Consider the following 21,004-nt stretch of genomic DNA (forward strand, 5'->3'; position numbering starts at 1 on the left):
AGGCAGAGGAATTAGTTATCTGTTTGGGATGAACAAAATACTAAGATTTTCATGAATGTAAGAAATGAAAATATACATATTTGTCTTTATGTGCTTGGATTTTGTCTGACATGGAATAAACAGATTGCATTAGCAAGCATTTTCTGCAGGGTAACTAAAAGGGAAAAGTGCATAGGTTTGTTTGTTGTTGTAGTTTTTTTTAATAACTTTGAACCACGGTGATCATGTGAAAAACAGACGTCTGATGTATTTGACTACTAAACAGATATTCTTTCATTTTAATTTATACTGCATGGGGTAATTGTGCTCTGTTACTCTTCTTTCCCTGGGATAAATAACAAGTCATTCAGATATACATGGTAAACACTGCATATCTCCCAAAGCTAATTATAATTGCCTTAGGAAATTGCAAGTTATGGGCTTGAATAGAGGGGTAAATTAGCCACTGAACTTTTTGCCGAGTTCATTGGTCCTCCAGAAATTGAGGGAGAAATAAGAATTGCATGAGATACAAAAAGAACAACTTGGACCTTGTTTTGTTTTGTTTTGTTTGGTTTGTCTTTTGCAATTAAACTAGCAGAGTATATTCAGCTGTAAGAACTGTTCTCCCTTACCACAAGAGTTTGCAGCATAAGGTTCTTATGACTCCAGTTGGAAACACAGACTGGCTATATTCAACTTCTAAAGGTATATAAGGGATAGGCCGAAAGGGATAGCAACTTGCAGGTACTTCAGTTTTTAAAATCTTCTTTCAGAAGGACCATTTTAGATGTTATTCCTGGACAAATAGGTCTTAAAATTAAACTGCAGTTAACTCCACTGCAGAGTTTTTGAGGAAAACACTGCCCACACTCCTGTGTGTGTTTCTGGATGGCTGGTGAGCCGCTCCTGCGTCCTTGGGATGGCAGGGCTGGCTGGAGGAGAAGGGGCAGGGGAGCTTCTCCGCGCGCAGGTACGGAGGCAGGTCCTTGGATCTGGTGGGATAGCAGGAACTGGTGCACAGCTCCAGCATTCCCATGGCAACTCCTTCATGTCGATCTCACACTTGCACTGGAGATCCTGTCCTTTCATTAGATGTGGAGCCTGGAGACAAGTCCTGACTTTTTGCTACAGACCCGGGCCTGTGTACTGTGTGATGGGCATGATGTCGCTTTCCTAGGCTGGATCAAGTGCCTTTTTCTGTTCCTTGTCTTGCTGTCAGCTTAAAGCAATCCCTTCCAGGCTCTCAAGGTTGCTTTTCTTCATTCACCAGCAGCTGACCATCAGTAAGATGCCAACAGTCCTGGGGTGTCTGTGGTCAACCTCTGCCCACGTTTGGGGCCTCTGCTGTTTCCCCGTTGGTAACCGTGCCGACAGGCCGGAACCGGGGCGCTGCAAAGGCAGCACAGTCAGCATCAGGCACGTGGCCTCTTTTTTACTGATGGCAGCATGATTTTCAAGTACCATGAGGAAATTCAAGGGTGTGGTAATCCTCTGGACCTTCTAATTTTTCATAGCGTACTGTTTGGGGGGGGTTTAGTTCTTGATTTTGAGTGGTTATTTGGTGATAACATCTCGGGTTTTTTTTAAAAAACCTGTGAAGTCCTGTGTTATGCAGACAGACTTCCATAGATGATGCATTCTGTTGTATCATCTCTTCATTTGTAGCATTTCAAAACTCAAGGAGTTTTGGGGGCATTTTTTCATACTATAGTTGAAACGTGTGAGTTTTGATTCTGTGGCTTAGTGGCCTTGGCATTTTGCTGTCTGTGCGTGTAACACTTGGTTTAGATGGCTGCTAGTTTTTAATTCACACAGATAGCAGACTAAATTATTTATTGCATAACAGTAATTTTTAATAAAAAAGCTCATTTAGTTCAGTGTGAGATTTTCAAGTAGAAGAGAAGTCAACTCTTTATGAGTCAGTAATAAATCCATATCTAATGCTGATACAGAAAGAGGGTGTTTATTGGTGTCCATGTCATTGAACAAGCAGGGAATCATGGTCTTCAGTCAGTGGTCTGTGCTTGCTATGTGGTCTCCTTCCAAGACAGTATAAAGTGGTTTCAGGCTATTCTGCATCAGTATAACTGCTTGTGTGTTGGGTTTAGGTTGATAAAGCGTCAATATATGTCAGAGCTATTTCCCTGAGAGTACAGAAGCTTAGAGCAGAATTACTGAAAAACTGCTTATTTCTTTATATTTTGAATTATTATTTTTGGAGTGCTTTTCTTTGGATTTACTAAGGGAAGAATGACCACTGCTGTCGAGGGGTGTTCTGGCCAATGATTAATGTAAAAATATTGAATTTTATTTTAAATAAACTTCAAATATTTTGAATTTGAGATATTTGATTCAACTTTGAGACAGAAATTATTTGGCCTCTAAGGACCTGTCCAAGCATGAGGGATTTTTCTGGTAGAGCCTCTTAATGACACAAGTGGCCATTTGGGAATAATGCAAGATAAAGCAATATCACCATGATAGTGGAGGAGGAAATGCTTATATTAATGTTCTTTTTTACTCTTTGGAACAGCATTTACTTCAAAGGTAACATGCAGATTGCCATTACATCTCCTGGTTCCAGCTTACTGCATTTTGTGTAACAGATTAACCAGAATATTCTCTGTATTCAGACACACAAGGATAAATAAGATGCTGTAATCGGCTATGACTTGATCTAAGAATCTCCTGAATTGAATTCTGTACAGTTTTCTGAAGGACTTAAAAGTGCTATTGTAGAAGGTGAGAATTATTCTGAGAGGAGAGAGGAAGAAAAATGTGAGGAAAAAAAGCTAGTTACTGGTGTCCCTGATTTGAGAAGCAGAGAAAAGCTCATCTCCGAAGAGAGTAACTGAGGTGGCAAATGCGAATTTGTACATGAAATGTATTTTGTGCTGTTTTTAGCTGTGCAGCTTGTAAAAACCTCGGGAACTGAGAGCAGTTTGTTTTGAATCATAGATTTATTTCTTAAAACAAAATGATCACTGTATTCTGTGTAGGGAAAGAAATTTTAACTTGTAACTGTAGGGAAAGCTTTTTATTTGTTTCTGTAGTATTAGGGAATGTCCAAATAAATAAATGCTCAATTTTCAGAAGTGACTTATTTTTAATTAACAACACATTTGAGGAGATTTAGCATTTGTTTTTATAGAACTATTAGTCCAAGGTTCCTACATTCCTTTCTTTGTGTGTCCTGCTCCGTGTGACAGATTTGAACAGGTTTGTTTTGTTGTCAAGAGTGCCTCCATCTCTAATATGTAAGTGCTTTTACCTGCAAATTGGGTGGCCTGAGCTGTGTAAAGTAACTGCACCACATGAGAGACTGGTCCAGAAAAAGAATTAGATTTTAAAAGCTGGTGAGAGGTGCGTTATTTTGTTAACAAATATGCTGATTAAACAGCTAACCTCATATATAATATTTAAAAAAACGCAATTAAAAATATGTCTCCATGCAAAAAGAAGTTGAAAATCCTGGCCAAGAAGCTGGGTTTGTGTTATGCAGTAGATATGCTGAGATTCTTGTCTAACCAAGCAGCTTGTGGCTGAGATGTAAACTGGACCTGGATATCTGTGTCTTAGGCCTCATAACTCCAGAGGAACTTGTTTTGGCTGTAATGTTTGCCCTCCTCCTGCTGAGTTCCAGTTTTCTCTAGGATTCCTTAATGGCCTCACAGTCGGACTGGGAGTGACTGCAAAGTTCCTTTCAGCATTTGGCGGTGGCATTGGGAAGGGGAACACTGGCAGGAGCTGGTGGTGGTAGAAGCTGGCATGACAGGGGCTCAGGAGCTCCAGCAGTGCTCTGGGTGGTGCTGGACTGGTCCAGCAGTGGCTGAGGGAGCTGCTGGAATGTGGCTTTGGGCTTAGAGTGTAGCAGGGAATTGCATTTCCTAACTTCTGGATCAGATAACTGTTTTTATCTCATCCCTTGGTCATATGAATAACAAGGAGGATGACCTCTCCAGAGCACCCGTATATTTGGTGTGGCTCTGTGTAGTTCAGAAGTTGCACAGCTGGATGTTTCTAAACTTTCAGTTTTAGAAAAGAGTTCATTTTTGCTCTCTGTCTCAATAGCAAAAGGACTGAATTTTGAGCCCAGTGGGAAATGTGGCAAATGTTTTAATTGCAGGAAGCAGTGTTTTGATCTGAATTTCATAGATGTATGTGTTTAACAAGCCTGACCTTTGGCTGAGTTTTGTTTCTGGGCTTTTTTTTTTCTGAAGAAGAGTTAGATATTTAAAACCTATTACCTCCTTTTCAAAAATAAATTAAATTCTTACAGAGAATTTTGAGATGAAGCTTTGGCATCTGTTCATTGAATCAAATGAATATTAAAAAATTCCTAGCTAAACCACAAATAGTTACATGTGAAATACTAGAAAGAAAAGCAGCTGAAATGTTTCCAAACACATTTTTAAAATTTACGCTTGTTTTTATTTTGCAGCTTCCTTCAAAAATCGTCAGTATAGGTTATGTTCAGTGTTCAAAACCAGTTAAGTTTCTTCAGACTTTTTAAATTTGCTACTTGGTTTTTAAAGATTTAGTGAATATAAAAATAGAATTAAACATTTGTCATTTACTTAACACAGCTTAAATGTGGCAACCACTGATACTGAAGTTTCTGATCGGAGTCAGCTGCCTGCCGTGGTGCATCAGGGTCTGTTTAGTCACACACATGGCACACATGGACACGTGCCACACACAGTTTGTGTGTTAGCAGTGTAACCTCGGGGGTTTGCTAACACGTACAGATACTCTGCAGACAAAAATCTTGGAAGGGGCTGGGAAACCATCACCCTTTCGCTTTCCACTTCCTCTCCTTTCTCACACCCTCAGCCTTTATGCTGGGAGGTTCTGCCAATATTTCTCAGCTCTCCTACTCTCTGGGGTTGCAGTCAGCCCAAGATCTGGCAGGTTTTTTGCTGATGTTTCTTTTTTTCCAAGCTAATTGCAAACAGCCTCATTAATATCTTGTGTGGTGATTATGTCAAATTGCTGGTTTTTAATTTTGAAAGGTAGAGGTTCAGAGTCCTTTTTTAGGGGCTGATCTTGCAGTATTAAGATGACTTTGAGCAGAGATTCAGGTTGTGTTTTGTTCCTGAGAATCTGGAAATAGTTCTGACTTCTGAAGTATGGGAAGAAAATATTTTAGTGGTATTTGTTTATGCTTATGCTGCAGTCAGCACACACCTTATTTTGTTTACTAAGTATCTTCTGAGGACTGCAGATGTTGTTTGTTTTGATTGTGAGACATGTAAGTGTTGGTCCCTGGGAGGCTGCTCTGTGAATTTGCAAACTGATAAAACCTGTAAAATGTGTTTGTTGTAGAGATCATCCTGTCTGCTAAATGGTTATTTGTATTTAGCTGATGAATGAATGCAAATCAACTATATGAAGGCTTAAAAGCCTTTTATATACATAGATATAAAAATGATTGTTGATAGATTTTTGTGCATAAGACCATCAAGAAATTGTCTAAGATCTAACAATGACTTGGAGAAAAACAGCTGTTTATAATAAAATGGATATAATCAGGAAAACCTTTGTTTGATTTTTCCCATCTGGTCACTTCTGTTACTACAAGGGGAAGGAACAAAAGGGTTTGTTTATTTTAGGGCATTTGAAAGAAGCAGCCAAGTCTCAACCTTCTTGCCCTGCGTGGGAGTTATTAGCTGCAGAGGTAGCACCTTCTCTAACCCTGATACAGAAATGGTCTGCAAGTAGCTGAACTGGTCAAGGCACAGTTAGGTCCCTGTTGAGAATTGAATAGCTTAGTTTTCACTAATCTTAATAGAATTTGGGATAGTTGTTATTAACAACTTGACATCAAATACCATATACCTAAATCAAAATTAATGAGAAACCCGAATGGAAGCTCGAGGGCTCTTTATCTAGACATTAGTTTTCTCTCCTGGATGGAAATACTTCTTTTCTATTCTTAGTGTAGAAAACTGGATAAACTAGAGGGAATGTATTACTGTAACTATAATAGCATGAGTGAAATGATTAAAAATGGTACATGTATGGCAAAGCAAACCAGAGCTGTTTGAAGAGGGTCATGGCAATTTTGGTAAAGGGATCATGAGTTAGCATTAGGAATAGATTGAAACAAGCTTTGTACTTTCAGTTTTGGTTTTATCGCCTCCATAAAGTGTTGTGACAGCTCAGCTAAATGCATCAGTTTGGATTTCTGGTCTTTCTCTTTTCTTTTCTTTTCTTTTCTTTTCTTTTCTTTTCTTTTCTTTTCTTTTCTTTTCTTTTCTTTTCTTTTCTTTTCTTTTCTTTTCTTTTCTTTTCTTTTCTTTTCTTTTCTTTTCTTTTCTTTTCTTTTCTTTTCTTTTCTTTTCTTTTCTTTTCTTTTCTTTTTTCTTTTTCCCTCCTTATCCACCTGGAATTTATTTTGTAAGTAAAAATCACAGGAGTAATGGGTGCTGTGTGATCATGTGGGTCACCAGCTTTTCCTGGACAAATCTGGAAAAAACTTGCCTTTTATTGTAGTAAGCACTTCTGCTCAGCTTTGCAAAGTTTACCCTGCAAAATGTTACAAAGACGCAAATGGCAGGCTTGTGCATCTAGATATAGAGGCCTGCTTCTGCATACAAAGCCTGCAAAAGACATCACTGTCTGTTAATGATGTAGCAAGGGACAGTATATTTGCTATTTAATTTGCCTGTTTGATTTTACAGAGCCATTCCATCTTCCCCTGTTATCTGAAGCACAAAAGAAAGCCACTGAACCGAGAAAAACCAAGATCATTTAATCTGATGGTTGTCTCTAGAGAATCCTGCTTCAGTTGTTCTAACAAGTGGCCCAAATGGGTCTTGTTGGATGGAATTAAGCTGGAGAGGGAGTGGGACAAAATGGCATAACTGAATCATGGAGAGAATGTGCTTTTGTGAAGTGACTCAAGAGACAGTTCAGACCTAGGTAGAGGGGTGCTGGGCACTGTTCAAAACCCAGCTTCAGATGTCTCCATGTTCATTTGCATTTGCTGTCTGGTTTAAATTGTAAACCCTGCTATGTAAAGACAAAGTTTTAAAGCAGCATATCTGGTTTTAACCCAGTAACCAAAGACCGCAAAGTAATTTAACTTTTATTAGTCTTGGAAAAAATTCGAATACTTCCTGGCTTGTGGTTTGGATGTGAAACATACAAAAATAGTGTTATTTTTTCTGATGTAAAATCTGTTTTTTTCATATTAGTAGACATCCGATTTTGTTCCATTATATAATGATTCTTCAGACAGGGCAGTAAGAGACAATTATCTCTTGAGACATAGTTTATTTAACTTGGTAATTTTGTACTACTGCAAGTGCCTTTGCATTATATGGTGTCAGCTCATCAAGACAAAAATGAAATCACTAGAATAAGTGATGTGAGGAGTCTTCTTACGTTGCTAGAGTTTGTATGAACGTGGGATTTCTAACTCTAGGAGACAGCAGCTGTGCTTTTCTGTAGGAGTTAACTTGCATTAAACAGACTTGTGTGTAGCTCCTAATGCATAAAGTACTTTCTGTATGCGACTATTTTTATCCTCATCTGTCTTCTCTTATTTTTGCCCAAGTCAAAACTTTAAGGAAACCAGAGAAATTCATCAGAATTCACCTGAAAGTTAAATTCACAAAATTTATGGATACAATACTATGCAATTAAGGGATCTAGCACTGGTTGCCCTTCTCTTCCTTCTGCTCCCTTGCCTCTATCAGCCACCAAATGTTAAGGCAGCAGGAAAATTAGCTTTCTTTTTTTTTTTAACATAAAAATATCTTGTTTTATTGCTGAGTGGTAAAAATCAGGGGTGTTTTGAAAGGTAGAGAATGATGAGTATAAACAAGTATCATTTCAAGCTAATTGGAAGAAATTTTCTAACAGTTTATTAAAATGCGGAGTCAGAGTGCAGAGTATGCAAAACACTACAAAAGTACTTAAAGTACTTAAAGTACTTAAAATTATTCAGCCAACTTTGAGGGTATGGTAAAAACAGATGGTTGGATAGTGTGCTGATATTCCTGTTCTGGCTAAAATGAGACAGGTCATACTCAGATACCTGGTGTCTCTCATCATGTACAAAACCCGCAATGGTGGGTTTGATACCAGAAGATAAATTATCTTTAAGACAGATTAACTGGCACAGTTAAATCATGTGGTGGTCGCAAATGTCTCAGCAGATCAGTCTTGGCAAAATAACTGAGTTTCCACCAGCTTCTCCAGCTCCATATAAACCCTTTCATATTCTGCTGAGCCCCTAGTCATGGAGTGAAAAATAAGCAAACATTCAGAAACTGGATTGACTGTTAAGCTGAAACTGTCCAAATTTCAGAGAGGTGTCAGTGATACTTTCATAGCAAGTAAACTTGTGGCAGTTTCTTTTTTGTGTTTTTTTCTTTTTTTCCCCCTCTCATGGGAAGTCTTAAACACTTGCCCTTAATTCCAGATGACAGGTTGCTATCAAACAGCTGTTCCTGGCAGTTTGCTGTAGGTGACTGCTTCTTCCAGCCTAAGCTGGGCAATATTTAGCATGAGAGGTTTAGAATTTGTACCTAATAAAGTCAGCTGATTGCAAGAGACACTTTTAATTTTAGCCAGAGAAAGAAGCTGTGGGTTCTTCCTGAGCTTTCCCTTTTAAAACTTCACAGGGGTTATCTCAGGTTTTAAGATGGCTTTGGTGCGCTTGGAGACAGACAGGATTGAAAAACTGTTTGAGTGTGTGAACTCAACAACAAAGCTCCTGGTGTCATGCAGATACGTTGTCGTATTAAAAAACAACAGGAGAGAAATACAGTTCCTTTAAGTAAATGCCTTCTCAAAAGAGTGTTGTGGTTGATACACAGGATATCTGGATTATTTAAATAAATTATAAGGTTTGTTTGATTTTTTTTTCTTTTTCTTTTTGTATAATATTGTTTGTAGATTAGGCAGGTATTCTGGTTCTGACAGTTCTTGTTCAGTTTCCAATTTGTATAACAGCAGTATTCGCCCGTGCAAATGAGAGCTATATAACATTGTCAGTACTATATGCTTTTAAAAAGGAACAGAGAAAGTTGATTATATTTATTTGCCTTTAATTTAATCTATATGAATATGAGAAATTTGAAAACAACCTACTTAGGAAAGTAACTTAAAGAAAATATTTTCCTTTTTTATATAGTTGTTAATTCATGATGAGTTTCAAGTTCTATGGATTTTTTTTCCTTTCAAATTAGAAGGAGGTTGCTGAGTGTACGTAAGTATCTGGAGATACATGGAAAACTGATGTGCTGATAAAGGACTTCAGTCAATCATACCTTTTCCTCTCGTTTTGAAAACTGTAAATTAACTAATTCTTAAAAGTGCTTTGCAATCCAACTCTGATGATATTTAAATATTCTTTTCAATGTTGATTCCTGCCAGTGCTTCATGTTTAATGTGGAATTTGAGTTGCCCTCTTGACATGAGTGGGGTACTCTGGATTGGTAAGAAAGAGTGAAAATGTCCTTGGGACAGTTCTGATTCTGTCAGGGAAGTGGTCAACTGAAAAGATTTCTTGGAATTGTAGAAATGTAGCAAATGTTTTGAAACTTGCAGTTCTTATTATTTAGATTGGAAATGTTAAGCATGTTTTTAATAGTCTCCTTTTCTACTATTAAAGCATTATGGTAAAATAATTGCATTCCTTTCAATCCATTTTAGACCTTACATGATTTCCACTATGAGTAAAAATAGAAGTAACTGTAGTTAAAATAATTGTCAGGGTTTTTTGGTTTTTTTTTTTTTTTTTTTTTTTTTTTTTTTTTTTTTTTTTTTTTTTTTTTTTCCTCTTCAGGAATTTATTTTGTACAGGGCTAAATTGTTAAATTTTACAGAAGGCAAATTTCTTTTATTGCCCTGACTATATTTGAACAAGATGCTTGAAATAGTTGTTCCTAGTATTTGTTTCACCCAACAGTAAACAGGGCAGAGAATGAGTGCCAGTGCATGTCATTGTAGGACACGAAAGGTGAGAGACTCTAAATATTTCAGAAGGCAAAGAGTATACAAAAAGCTTTATTGTCTAATTCTTACCACCTTTTATAAGGTGTTCCAATACAGACTTAACATGATTGGTCAATAGGAAGGGCACCTCTCTAATTCCATTGGTTTAAGCTAGAGAAACAGCAATGCACCACCTAGAGAAAGATTGTTTTGGGAAAGGATAGTTGTTTTCCAAAACTGTTTTGAGAAGAAGCTTTCTTGAGAAATTTTCCCTTGGGAAAAGTTAGCAGCTGCTAGCAGGCTAAACTCTCTTAGAGCCAGAAATATCATGCCCACAAGTGAAGCTCATTGATCTGATAATCAGAGGTGCTCGTTCTGTGTCTTGCTTCCTGGTCAGGTCTGTCATGTTTTCAGAGCTGGTGCTTCTGGAACTGTCAGGGCTGGTGTGCTGCATAATGGATGAGCCTGAACTGATGGAGGCAGCAGGTGCTCTAGTAATAGAAAAGAGCTGTGTTTAGTATTGTTGTATGCATCATCAGTCCTCCTCCCTTTCTCCCTCTGCTTTCTGTGTCCTCCAAACAAAGGCTCCCTATAACTACAGCAGCAGGGGAGAAAAGGGCAACAACTTACCCTGTGTAACATTGTTGGGTTTTATCTCAGGGGCAACCTTGTAAATAGGTCTTGATTTGATGGTCGAGATCTGTGAATGGCATGTTTATCAGTGCAGGGGACAACAGTATTGATTTATGAATTCCATTTAGCAGAAAACTCTTACTGGTTACTGTTACAGTTATTTGTAACTGCCCTATTCCAGCTGAATCAGGCGAATGAAAACTGGCTTTCAATCTAGTACTCATAATGCACTGCAAGATCCCTAGCTTCTGTGGGAGCAATCTGTTGAAAGGTAGCTCTATGCTTTCTTTAATTGAGAAAAATTGTAATTTTTGGGAGAAGGAGGACAGAGAAATTAATCAAGGTTCTTAGTTCTGCTTAAGATGCTGATGGCTCTTGGAAGTGTCTTTTCAAGAGTAAGTTGTGATTTGAAACCTTACAGAAGTACTTCCTTTTCTATTTATAGGCAGTCAAATCTACCAACACCTCATGTCCATGTGCTCTAAGACACCAGTCGATTCTAGCTATTCTGCAGTGTTTCTCTTGTCTGGAGCATTAATGGCAGTCACTATTCCCTTCTGCAGGGCCCTCCTTCAGGATCTGGGTCAAAGGGGCTGTGGAGAAGAGTTGGGGAGAACAGAAAACCAGTTTATTCCAGTAGAGGCTGCAGTGGGTTTTCTATCTGCTTGATAGAAATATCATGATCTATCTGTAACATCATGATAATTTAGAGAGAAATAGTTGTTCTATTTCACCATACCTTTCTATTTCATTTCTGGTGGTTTTATTCACTTATGGCAGCATTCTTTTTGTGGCTGTGTTGTGTTTTCATACCAGCTGGCAACTAAGCACCACACAGCTGCTCACTCACTCCTCCCCTGCAGGAAGATGAGGGGAAGAGATTTGGAAAGATAAAAGTGAGAAAACTCATGGACTGAGAAAAGAATAGTCTTAAAATTGAAATAAAATGATCCTATATTGTAATGAATAGGAAAATAGCAAAGAGTGATAAATAAAACCCAAGAAAGGCGAGTGTTTCAATAGAAAACAATTTCTCACCAACAACCTGCCAGTGCCCAGTCCCCCAACAGCAGCTTCCCCACCAATCTTCCCTCTGGTTCTGTTGCTGAGCATGATCCACACAGTATGGGATATCCCTTGGGTTAACTGAGATCAGCTGTCCTGACTGCGTGCCCTCCTAAATTCTTGTGAGTCTAGTTTTATCCATGCTTGGTAGCCAAATGTTGTTTAAAAACTGTCTTAGCTGGAAAAGCATTCAGAGGGGGAATTCTTTTCTTTAACTCTGTCTCTATAGAGGCAGGGACAAAGTAGATCTACTTCCAGGGAGTTATTACTAAAGACCTCAAAAGTGTTATTTATGACTGAATTAAAGTTAGCCTCCTTTCTGCAGGAAAGTGGATAATTTTTCTTCCATCTGTGATTTTTTTAATGCACTGTTTTTCTAATTTAGACCTACCTGCTGGTAATTCTGTGGTTTGTTTGCATGTGACCATGGCACACAGACCTGTTCCTGCTGGAGAATGTGCCAAGAGAGGACCCAGAGTATGGAAGAAACATCCAAGAAACCCAGACATTGTTGTCAGAAGCGTTGTGGTTTACCTCTTTCCCTTTTATTTGAAAGGAGCAAAGTTTTGCAGAGTTGTATTGATAGCAGATAGAATTACACCTTTCAGCAATGTTTGTATGACACATCTCTATTCTCCCTGGACAGTTTCCGGCTTTGCTTGATCTGGGCTTCCAAGCTTATTGTCTGAAAAATCAAGTCGTAAATGCCTTGCTGAGCTATACTTTTATATATATAGAGAGAGAGATATTAAATTGCACAGACTTTAAATGGGACACTTTACATGTGGACTTGCTTTGAAATGACTTGATGGTATTAAATTTAAAAGCTTCAAGGTAGACTGGTGCCTACTGATGCTCATCATTGGCATTTCAGAGGCTTCGCTGAGACCTAAGACACTGAGTGTCATCTTTAAATGGATGGTTAAATTTACTATTGTTTTGCTCAAGTGAACAACTAATTTCTTCCAAAAGGGAAGCTGGTGTCCCCTACCAGATGTTTTTCATTGCAAAAATCTTAGTAGCAGTACTGAGCTTTGGTAGTCTCTCTGATAGTGTTTAATGACAGGCTGAAGTGCTTCTAGTGCTGGGCCTCTCTTAACTTGGAGCATCTTTTATGTTTGTATTCCTGTCTCTGTGCAGCTTTTAAATGTGTGCAGTTTTAAGGTTGTCTGCCAAGATGCACATTCCTGGCAGAAAGAAACACACTGGTGTCAAAAACTGCTTGTCCAAGAAGTAGTGCAGTGGTCTTGTAAAATATAAATGCAGCGATTAATGTAAAAATAGGTTAAAGCAGTGTAAAGTGGGGATTAGCAAATCTAGATACTGCAGTGATCCTATCATCTCCTACAGAGCTGTTGATCTCTTCATTGCTTTGAGGGTGAGACAAGATGTTCAGTTCAATGAGGAGTCTGCTGCCCGTGTTGTGTTTTGCTTTGCCTCTGCAGCTGTAACTGACAGAGCTTTAAACACTTGTGATTCAAGACTGTCTAAACTTTCTAGAGCTGGAGGAGAGAAACTAGAGCGTTTTATTAACAGATGCTTCAGTTTCAACATATAGATGATACAGCATAGGAGGAGCAGTTTTTTCAAGAACTTGGGATACTAGACCTAGAAAAAGGAGTAAAAGGATTAAAAAAAGTCTGCTTTAATTCTTTGCTGTTTTAGAGATGGCCAGAAACCCAATTTCATGTTCTGCTGGACAGTTGCTAATGCAATCAACCTGAGACAAAGGATAAAATTTCTCCTGTCCTTTGCTAAAAACCATCTTTGACTCAGTGATGAAATGTGGGGCAAATAGGTATTGGTGGGACAGCTACTCTGTGTTTAGTAGACAGAGCTTGAGTAATCTCCCTCCATCAGTACTGATTCCACCTTCAAGAAGGATTAGTTAGGGAAAAAATAAGAGCTGAATCAACAGTTTCTGCTTTTCAGATTAGTTCCCTGTATACACTTTTCTTTCCGTATGTAACTGAAGAGGTACAATAAAAGGCAGTGTGAATGCTTTGTCTGTCCATGGAAGGCCCCAGGGAATCACACAAAAAACAAATTCATGATAACTTTAATTAGCCTTTCATTTGTCAGTGAGCAGACTGCTTATTTAGCCTGGTTGGGTAAGAAAGTAAGACCTTGGGAAAGGGTGTTCATGATAATTATTACTAGTCACCCGCTCCTCTTCCCTTCAAAGGTGTGGGAACTGTCATTGTGTACTGGTTCACCCCAAAGCAGGATAGGCTATGCAGCAGTTAAAAGGACAGCTGAACAGGGAGCTTTCTCCAGGCAGTGTAGAGAGTCAGGCCGGGCTCTCCAGACAGACAGGACTAGGTTAAATGAGTGTGTTGGACTGAGGATGTGGGTGCTTGTCTTCTGGTCTCTTGTACCCGTTGACCTCACATCATATGTTCACCTCTGATCTCTGATCCTCTGACCATCTGCATGGACTCTTCTTTTTACAGAAAAGAGCAAACAGCTAAAGAATGTATCATTATGGTAAGATGTACCTTCCACCAAATACAAGTCATTTTCCTGGAAAAGTGCTTCATCTTCCTTCTCCCCGCTCAAGAATTAGGATGAATGTTTAGTGATAAATCCATGGTAAAACCCTACAATTCTCCTCTTCTTTAATTCCCATTAAAACTAAAAAAAGGATGATGGATCCCAAAGTATAGGAAATAAGGGATTAATTTTTAAATTTTTTTTTAAAGCAATAAAAAGAACTCAAAATATAACAATTGATTAGAAACATCCTAGGGTGGTCAGTCATGTCAGTTGTCTGGTACCTAATTTCAATAACACTGGAGATAAGAGCCTGGTTGCCCATAAAACAACAATGCAATGCTAATTTAATGACTGTCAAATACAAATTGGATGTAACAGATGACCTGATACTAAGTGAAGCTTTCAAGTCATGTGCTGCAGCCAAGAGAAGTCTGACAGAAATCGCTTTTAAGTTCCCTTTCTGCTTTTTGCTCTCTTTCTCCACAAAATTTTCTTCCTTGACTGAAATGTTTTCTGCCCCACCCCACCCCAAAGGGAAGGCTCCAATATCTGGCAATGCACCTGGAAATGTATTCAAACAGCATAAGGGAGGGGAGATGTAAAGGAAGCTGATTTTACTCTATCATTAAATTTTAACGCTCCTTAGAAGCTTGCCAGGCAAACAGGATTATACTACCAGATGTCTTGGCAGAAATACACACTGCTCTGCAAGATCATAAATCCAAGCAACGTATGGCAGCCCTGCATGTTTAATACTACTGTTAGCAATGCAGAATTTCAATGTGGAAAGCTCTGGTGGTGGGCAGGATTTAGCAAGGACAAAATCTTCCCAGGTGTAGCTTTAAAGCCTTAGGTAGGGTAATAGCTGCTGCTGGTGGTGGTATATACTACTCCTTCAGTATTTCTTTTGTCATGTCTCCTAAACAAGGTGGCCGAACCAGGAGCCAGGGAAGGGTCTCCAGGCTCCATCACACTGTCATAGCAACGTGGTGCCATTTTGGGCTGCAAAGGTGAAACTGGCTTTAACTGGCCAGGGTTGTTTAGTTCAGAAATCTCCTGCCTATCCTGTATGAAAATGGAATTTAACTTGCATATTCATCTTATTAGCTCAGATTATAACTCAGAAACAGGGAAGTAGGAATTCATTACTCTAGAGGAGCCAAACCCTGATGCCCTAAAAGCCGTCGTGCATCTTTTGGTGGTTTGTGTTCCCTGTTGCTTGTACAATCCAATGCTTTCTATATACATTCCTGATTATTACAGTTTAAGCATTATTTTTATATCTTCCTAGTAAAGTAGCAGGACCTGGGGTTTTTTTCATTTAAGGAAAAAGATACTTAGGGGAAAATAATGTTTGCACAAAATGGAAGGGCAGCATACTCCTACAGAGAAATGAACAGCTTATGAAACTCTTTGAAAATCCACCTCTCTTTACTATCATGCTTCATAAGCTCTCAAAAATATGTAATGAGAAGCAAAGACCTCTTCTTTCTGTGGCTCTGATTTTTTTCACTGCATAATATGGCAATTTCAGATGTGCACATAGAAAATGAAACTAAGTGTTTTCAGTGTATTATCCCTGATGACCAAGTGTTTATTCAACTACTTATATCTTGTTGGCCTAAATAAATTTCACCTGAGGCCAGCATCTGTTCACTAATTTGTCACCTTTTCTTTTTCATGCCCCTAAGCTGTTTTGACATGAGAAGCTCTGCAAGCTCCATCTCAGAAAGCACCAGCAGCAATATAAAATGCAAGGAAAACAATGTAAGCTGAAGCTTTGGGAAAATAAAGTTGTAGAATATGGCAATGGTTATTGGCTGTATGACAGCCATCCTTAGCATGTGTAACTGGAAAGAACAAAAGAGTTAATCAGCAACAGTACAATATATACCAAGTGTTACTGTATGCAAATATGTATTAAAGTTGCCATGAAAAACTTTTATTACTCATTTTAGGTTAATTTTCTGTTGTTAAGTGACAGGGAAACTGAGAAATGCACCCGGCACTCAAATAATGTCGCCCTGGTTGCGACACTTGTAGCTTTTTACAGAGAAGAAAATATCATCCAGATGATGAATAAAAACACCTCCACACATAAATGAAGCACATAGTAATAAATGATACTGTTTTGTATCTGTTCTCTATTTTTAATTTCCAGTATGACAGGGAAATGCAGCTTTTTTGCACTCAGCTTTATTGAACTTATTAAAGAAGTGGGAGGCTATTCTACTAATCATTAGCAAGATGCAGTTTGTGTTTTGTCTTTAAGCTACTTTGTTCTAACTTTGGCACCCTGGCACTGCAAGAATTACAGTTATGTTGCCACTGCAGAATGGATAGGGAACTCTTCCATCTGTCCTGCTTCCTCCTGCACTGCCTAAGTGTGCTGGTCTGTACTAGTGAGGTGGGAAGAGTGAAAGGTGGAAGATGGGGTTGTGTCTCCAAAGCATGTAAGATGCGGCGATCTGGAAACCTGGCCTTGCAAAGAAAGGCCAGGTCTCAAAATCCACTCAGTTAACATCTTGGGTTTTGGTGTTACTTTTCTTTTTTCCTTTCCTGGAAAGCAGTCCAGGATACAGAGTGCTTTGCATCTTTTCATGACTGGTTTTTTGCAGGTTCAGTTCTAAACACCAATTCTCGGTACTATGAAAGCTGATGGGCTAAAGATTTCTTCTTCCATTTTGCAGTTTTCTGCACCTGGTTTCAGATGAACAGTTTCCTTTTTTTCCAGTGGCGCTCAGGAGAAGCACAGCAAATGCTATCCTTTAGTCCTTGGGTGTCAGTGTTTTCAGAGTTTCATCCAGCAAACTGGAGGCTTTTATTTCCTGAGATGGAAGATAAGCTAGTAAGAACAGAACATTGCTTATATCAGTAACATGAACACAGTCCTGTGATGAGTGCAGCATTTTTGTGGTATCGTGGCTAATGCACGCACTTTCATTTTTACTGGAGTTTGGGTTAAGCATGCATTTTGCTATGTGGGATTCTTAGTGTGCAAATATGGGTGCACCGATCCTCTTGCTTGAAGTCCCTTTGTCTCCTGCTCTGGGTGTGCTGAGCAGAGGTTATCTCAGCAATGTGCACCACGCTGGCCTGTGGGCCTGCAGTAGTTGTTCATGAGGGTGTGACCCAAAGTGGCCCCTGCAGAGAGGGAGGTGTATGTTTGTGCATATGCCAAGCAACTGAGCTCTCCTTTCTTCTGGAAAAGGTGGTTCCGACTTCTTGCTTCTCTCAGTCACATTTTAGGTTTATCTTTGTCATTTATAATGTCATCTTCATGCTTATTTTTAGTTCCTAGCCTTTCTCTATTGAACTGTTTTTACATTTTAATTGACGAAATCGGGAGACTTGTAGGTGATTAATGTTTTCCCTCTGCTGCTGCATCATCTAGAACAGGCATAAACCTTGCCATGCCTCATTTACTTCCAGTTCCTTTTCAAACAGACATGCACTGTTCCTGGACCTTCCTGTCTTTCCTCACCTCCTGTCAGTGTGTGTTGTACCTCTCACTGGATGAATTTGTGTGCCAGCTGTGCATCTGTATTTCGTGATTTTATTTGTGCAGACAGAAATTATGTATGGAATCTTCCTACATCATCAGTAATAACAGCAATACTCATGTGACAGCTTTTGGCGGGTAGAGTCCTACTTGAATTGTGGTAACAGTTTCAGTACTGCTCCCTGCTAAATGAGGGTCTTCAACAAATGCATGAGAAGACTGATCTCCATATCTGGGGCATTTAGTGTTAAGGAGTGAAATAAGATGACTATAATTTTTCTTTATTTTTTTCCTAGATTAAAAAACCACTCAGGCTGCTATGAAGTAGCTCTTCCTACTCCTTTCTGTACTATATCTTGTGAAAGAAACAAAAGTTCATTTTGATATGGTCTGCCAATAATTCATCCCAAATGCTAATGGGTTTATTGTCATAATTTCCCCATGTCCCAGCAGATCGAAATTAGAGATGATTTATATGACTAGATATATTTTAAATGGTTAAAGGTCATTTACTACAAATTATGTGTGGTTTCTTCAAAGATGTGAGTGCAGCACAGTGCCTTGGTCTACTTTATGCATTTGCATAAGATATGATTGTCCACTGATGCCCTTATGATACATTTTTCAGAGTATGGGAGAACTTCCTTCACATTGAACAAAACAATATGTTTATAATTAAGTGAAGGATTGGGTTTTAGGCTTTGCATTTGCATTTCAATTTAAGAAGTGTTGCTCTCTGTCCAAGACTGCACAGCCATTACCCGCATTTCTGAAACTGATGCATTTGCTAATCCTGTGGGACAGTGCCAAACTTGTCAGTTTTTATAAATTGCTGTCTTTAAGACAGGAAACTAGGAGGGGAAGGGTCTTATATCTGAATATAACAGCAAGGAGAAAACGGACATAATGACAGATGTGTCCCCAAGTCACTGTTCTCTATGGTGGAAGCAACACCCAGAGCAAGGGTCTTGCTGAAAGATTGGATGCAAGCCATGAGAACTCTATAAGCATCCGGTAAATGTTTTGCCTGGGTAAAGAGAAGACCTCCTGCAGGACAATTAAAACTGGTTTTTTCTTTGTATTGTTTCTGTTCAGTGCTTTCTAAACATAGTATCTATTTTGATATCTTTTGTGATGATAATAAAAAGTATTCTTTTAACTGAACATATCATCTGTTGGGAATGGTATGAGGATGAATAGGAAGACATTGTCAATACAATAGTGAGTCATAAATGGGGATTCAGTCATGCTTGTAGAATCCAGTACCCTCAGGTGAGATTGGGATTCCTGGAAGACTTCTAGATGGTCCATCCCTAAGCAGCACAGACTGGTTTAAGAGCTTGTGGGGCAAAGTGTACCTCCTGGTCCAACTGTACCTGGGGGGACCCGTAGCTTCGACTGACTTTGTATTCTCTTAACATTCATGGTTGAATTGCTGATGTCAAGTATCTTTTAATATCATTTAATATGAGGAGTATTGAAACATGTGTCTGAAGGGTTATAACTCATTCCAGTGCTTTCAATTGTCTTTGCATAATCTATAAAAATGGTAAGTTAAGGACTAAAGCTCAAGGCTGCTACAAAATGTTTAATGTGGTGCAAAAAAAAGCAATAAAAAGACATAGTTTGTTTAAATGCAATAGCTTTAAAATTCAAAGCACTATTAAATAAAACTTCTAAAGTATTCTGAGGATTACATTGTAGTTTTTGTTTTGTCATTTTTGTTTTTTACTGCTAGAAAACAATTCTTTTATAATCTGCAATTGCACTGGCTGGAGGAAATACTTTGTCCTGTATGTTAAATAGCTTGATGAAATGGGAAGGAGAAATGGACATGACTTAGTCCTTTGCAAAACCTGTAAGGCTCAAATGTTCCTTACACAGCAGATGTTGTAACTGAGTATTAAAGCTCTCTAATAGATGTCACTTTTTTGTTTCCCTCTGCTCTTTTGCAGCAAGTGACGGGCAGAAGTTTTGGTGAGAAAGATTTTCGTTCTGGCTTAGAAAACGGCATTCTTCTGTGTGAGTAAGTAATGCTTACAGTTTTGAGCCTTGAATACAATCTTGACTAAAGTAGAAAACAACCTTAGCTAGTATGTCCCATTGTTGATTTCCTTTTGAGAGTTTTGTCATTGTGCACAGTGGTATTTCACTGCAGTATCATTTCAGCGCTAAAGCTATTGTTACGGTGAGGGTTGAAATGTGGCTTAAAGAAAGCAGGTTTTATGAAGTGCTTCCCTCACTCCACCCAGCTCCTCAGCTGAGTTATTTAAAAAAAAAAAAAAAAAAAAAAAGTTTGTTTTTGGTTTCCTTTTATTTAATGTTGTTAACCACAGATTGGCAAACAGTGTTCCACACCTGCCTGTGGACTCTCTGCTACAATGAGGCGTTTTGGACCAAGTCCAAGTCTGAACGCTGTCAGAAGTTAGTCATCTGAATACCATCAATACACAGCTGCTTTAATAGTTTCTGGAAAGGTTAGGCATCCTCTAAATTTTGCCTAAAGGTGTGTTTCAATGACGTGTTTTGTAATTTTTGGATGAGAGACACAAGTTAGGTTTTGCACATTTCTCTCTCTAGTTCTAATGGCTAGTTTTTAGGAAGAGTCTTCCAAAACCTTGTTATAGGTTTACATGCCAAAGCTGGCAGCTTCTAAGAGCAATTTGGAAATGTAGCCTAATACACTTAGTCCTTTGAAAATCAGGTTTTCAGGCATTTGGGAGAATCTGCTGATCTCAATCACCTGTATGGACCAATTTCTATCCCTGGATATGCAGGACTGTCACTGAAGTTCATAAAAGTGATCTTTGCACATCAGAATGATGAAGCTTGTGCAGAACTGAATCCATCCTTATAAAGGAGATCTCCTGAGATGTGTAGCTGGACAATTGCAGCTATTAGTCAAGTTTTATACTATTCCAGGTACTAGAACTTGGAAGCTGTTTTCAGCAGTGGAGTTGAGCTAATATCCTATAACTCAGCTCTAGGTAGCTTACCATAGATCTGAAACCTACTTGTATAAATACTATTATATGTCTCACTGGTGTCATTAATCAGACAGGTTGAATTTTAGCTTTTGAAGGTGAAAAAATAGAAAGGAAATGATGTGGCCTATTTTGATTGTAGTTGCGTGTCTTTGCTGAGGCGTGGCTTTGGGAGGAGGGAAGTAGTTGTTATTGTTGATCAAAAGTTGTGTAACTCAGAAGGAGCATACCCTCTTTGTATTTAAGGGTTGCCTCTTGAACAAGATCTCTCTCCTCTGTGTGTTGAAGGGAAGTGCTGTGTGCTGAATCGTTTCACAGTGCTCTTTAAATGTTAAGGTTGAATTGTGTTGCATGAAAAGCAATGGCTGTGTATTTCAAGATTAGATTGTAATCT

The 21,004-nt window shown here is 38.6% G+C and overlaps 1 protein-coding gene across 4 annotated transcripts in view; it reads left to right on the plus strand.

The window, feature by feature from the left end:
• LIMCH1 (LIM and calponin homology domains 1) overlaps positions 1 to 21,004 on the plus strand; it is a 175,683-nt gene that overhangs the window by 44,691 nt on the left and 109,988 nt on the right. For 3 of the 4 annotated variants that reach the window (XM_040064414.2, XM_040064416.2, XM_040064417.2), the window contains exon 2: positions 19,582 to 19,652. In XM_040064414.2, coding sequence (XP_039920348.1) covers positions 19,582 to 19,652 — 71 coding nt within the window. Of the gene's footprint in view, positions 1 to 19,581; positions 19,653 to 21,004 lie in introns of those variants that run through there. The other variant, XM_058420734.1, reaches the window with a different exon arrangement.

The sequence above is a fragment of the Hirundo rustica genome, chromosome 5, assembly GCF_015227805.2.
Source record: "Hirundo rustica isolate bHirRus1 chromosome 5, bHirRus1.pri.v3, whole genome shotgun sequence".
Classification (NCBI taxonomy): Eukaryota; Metazoa; Chordata; class Aves; order Passeriformes; family Hirundinidae; genus Hirundo; species Hirundo rustica.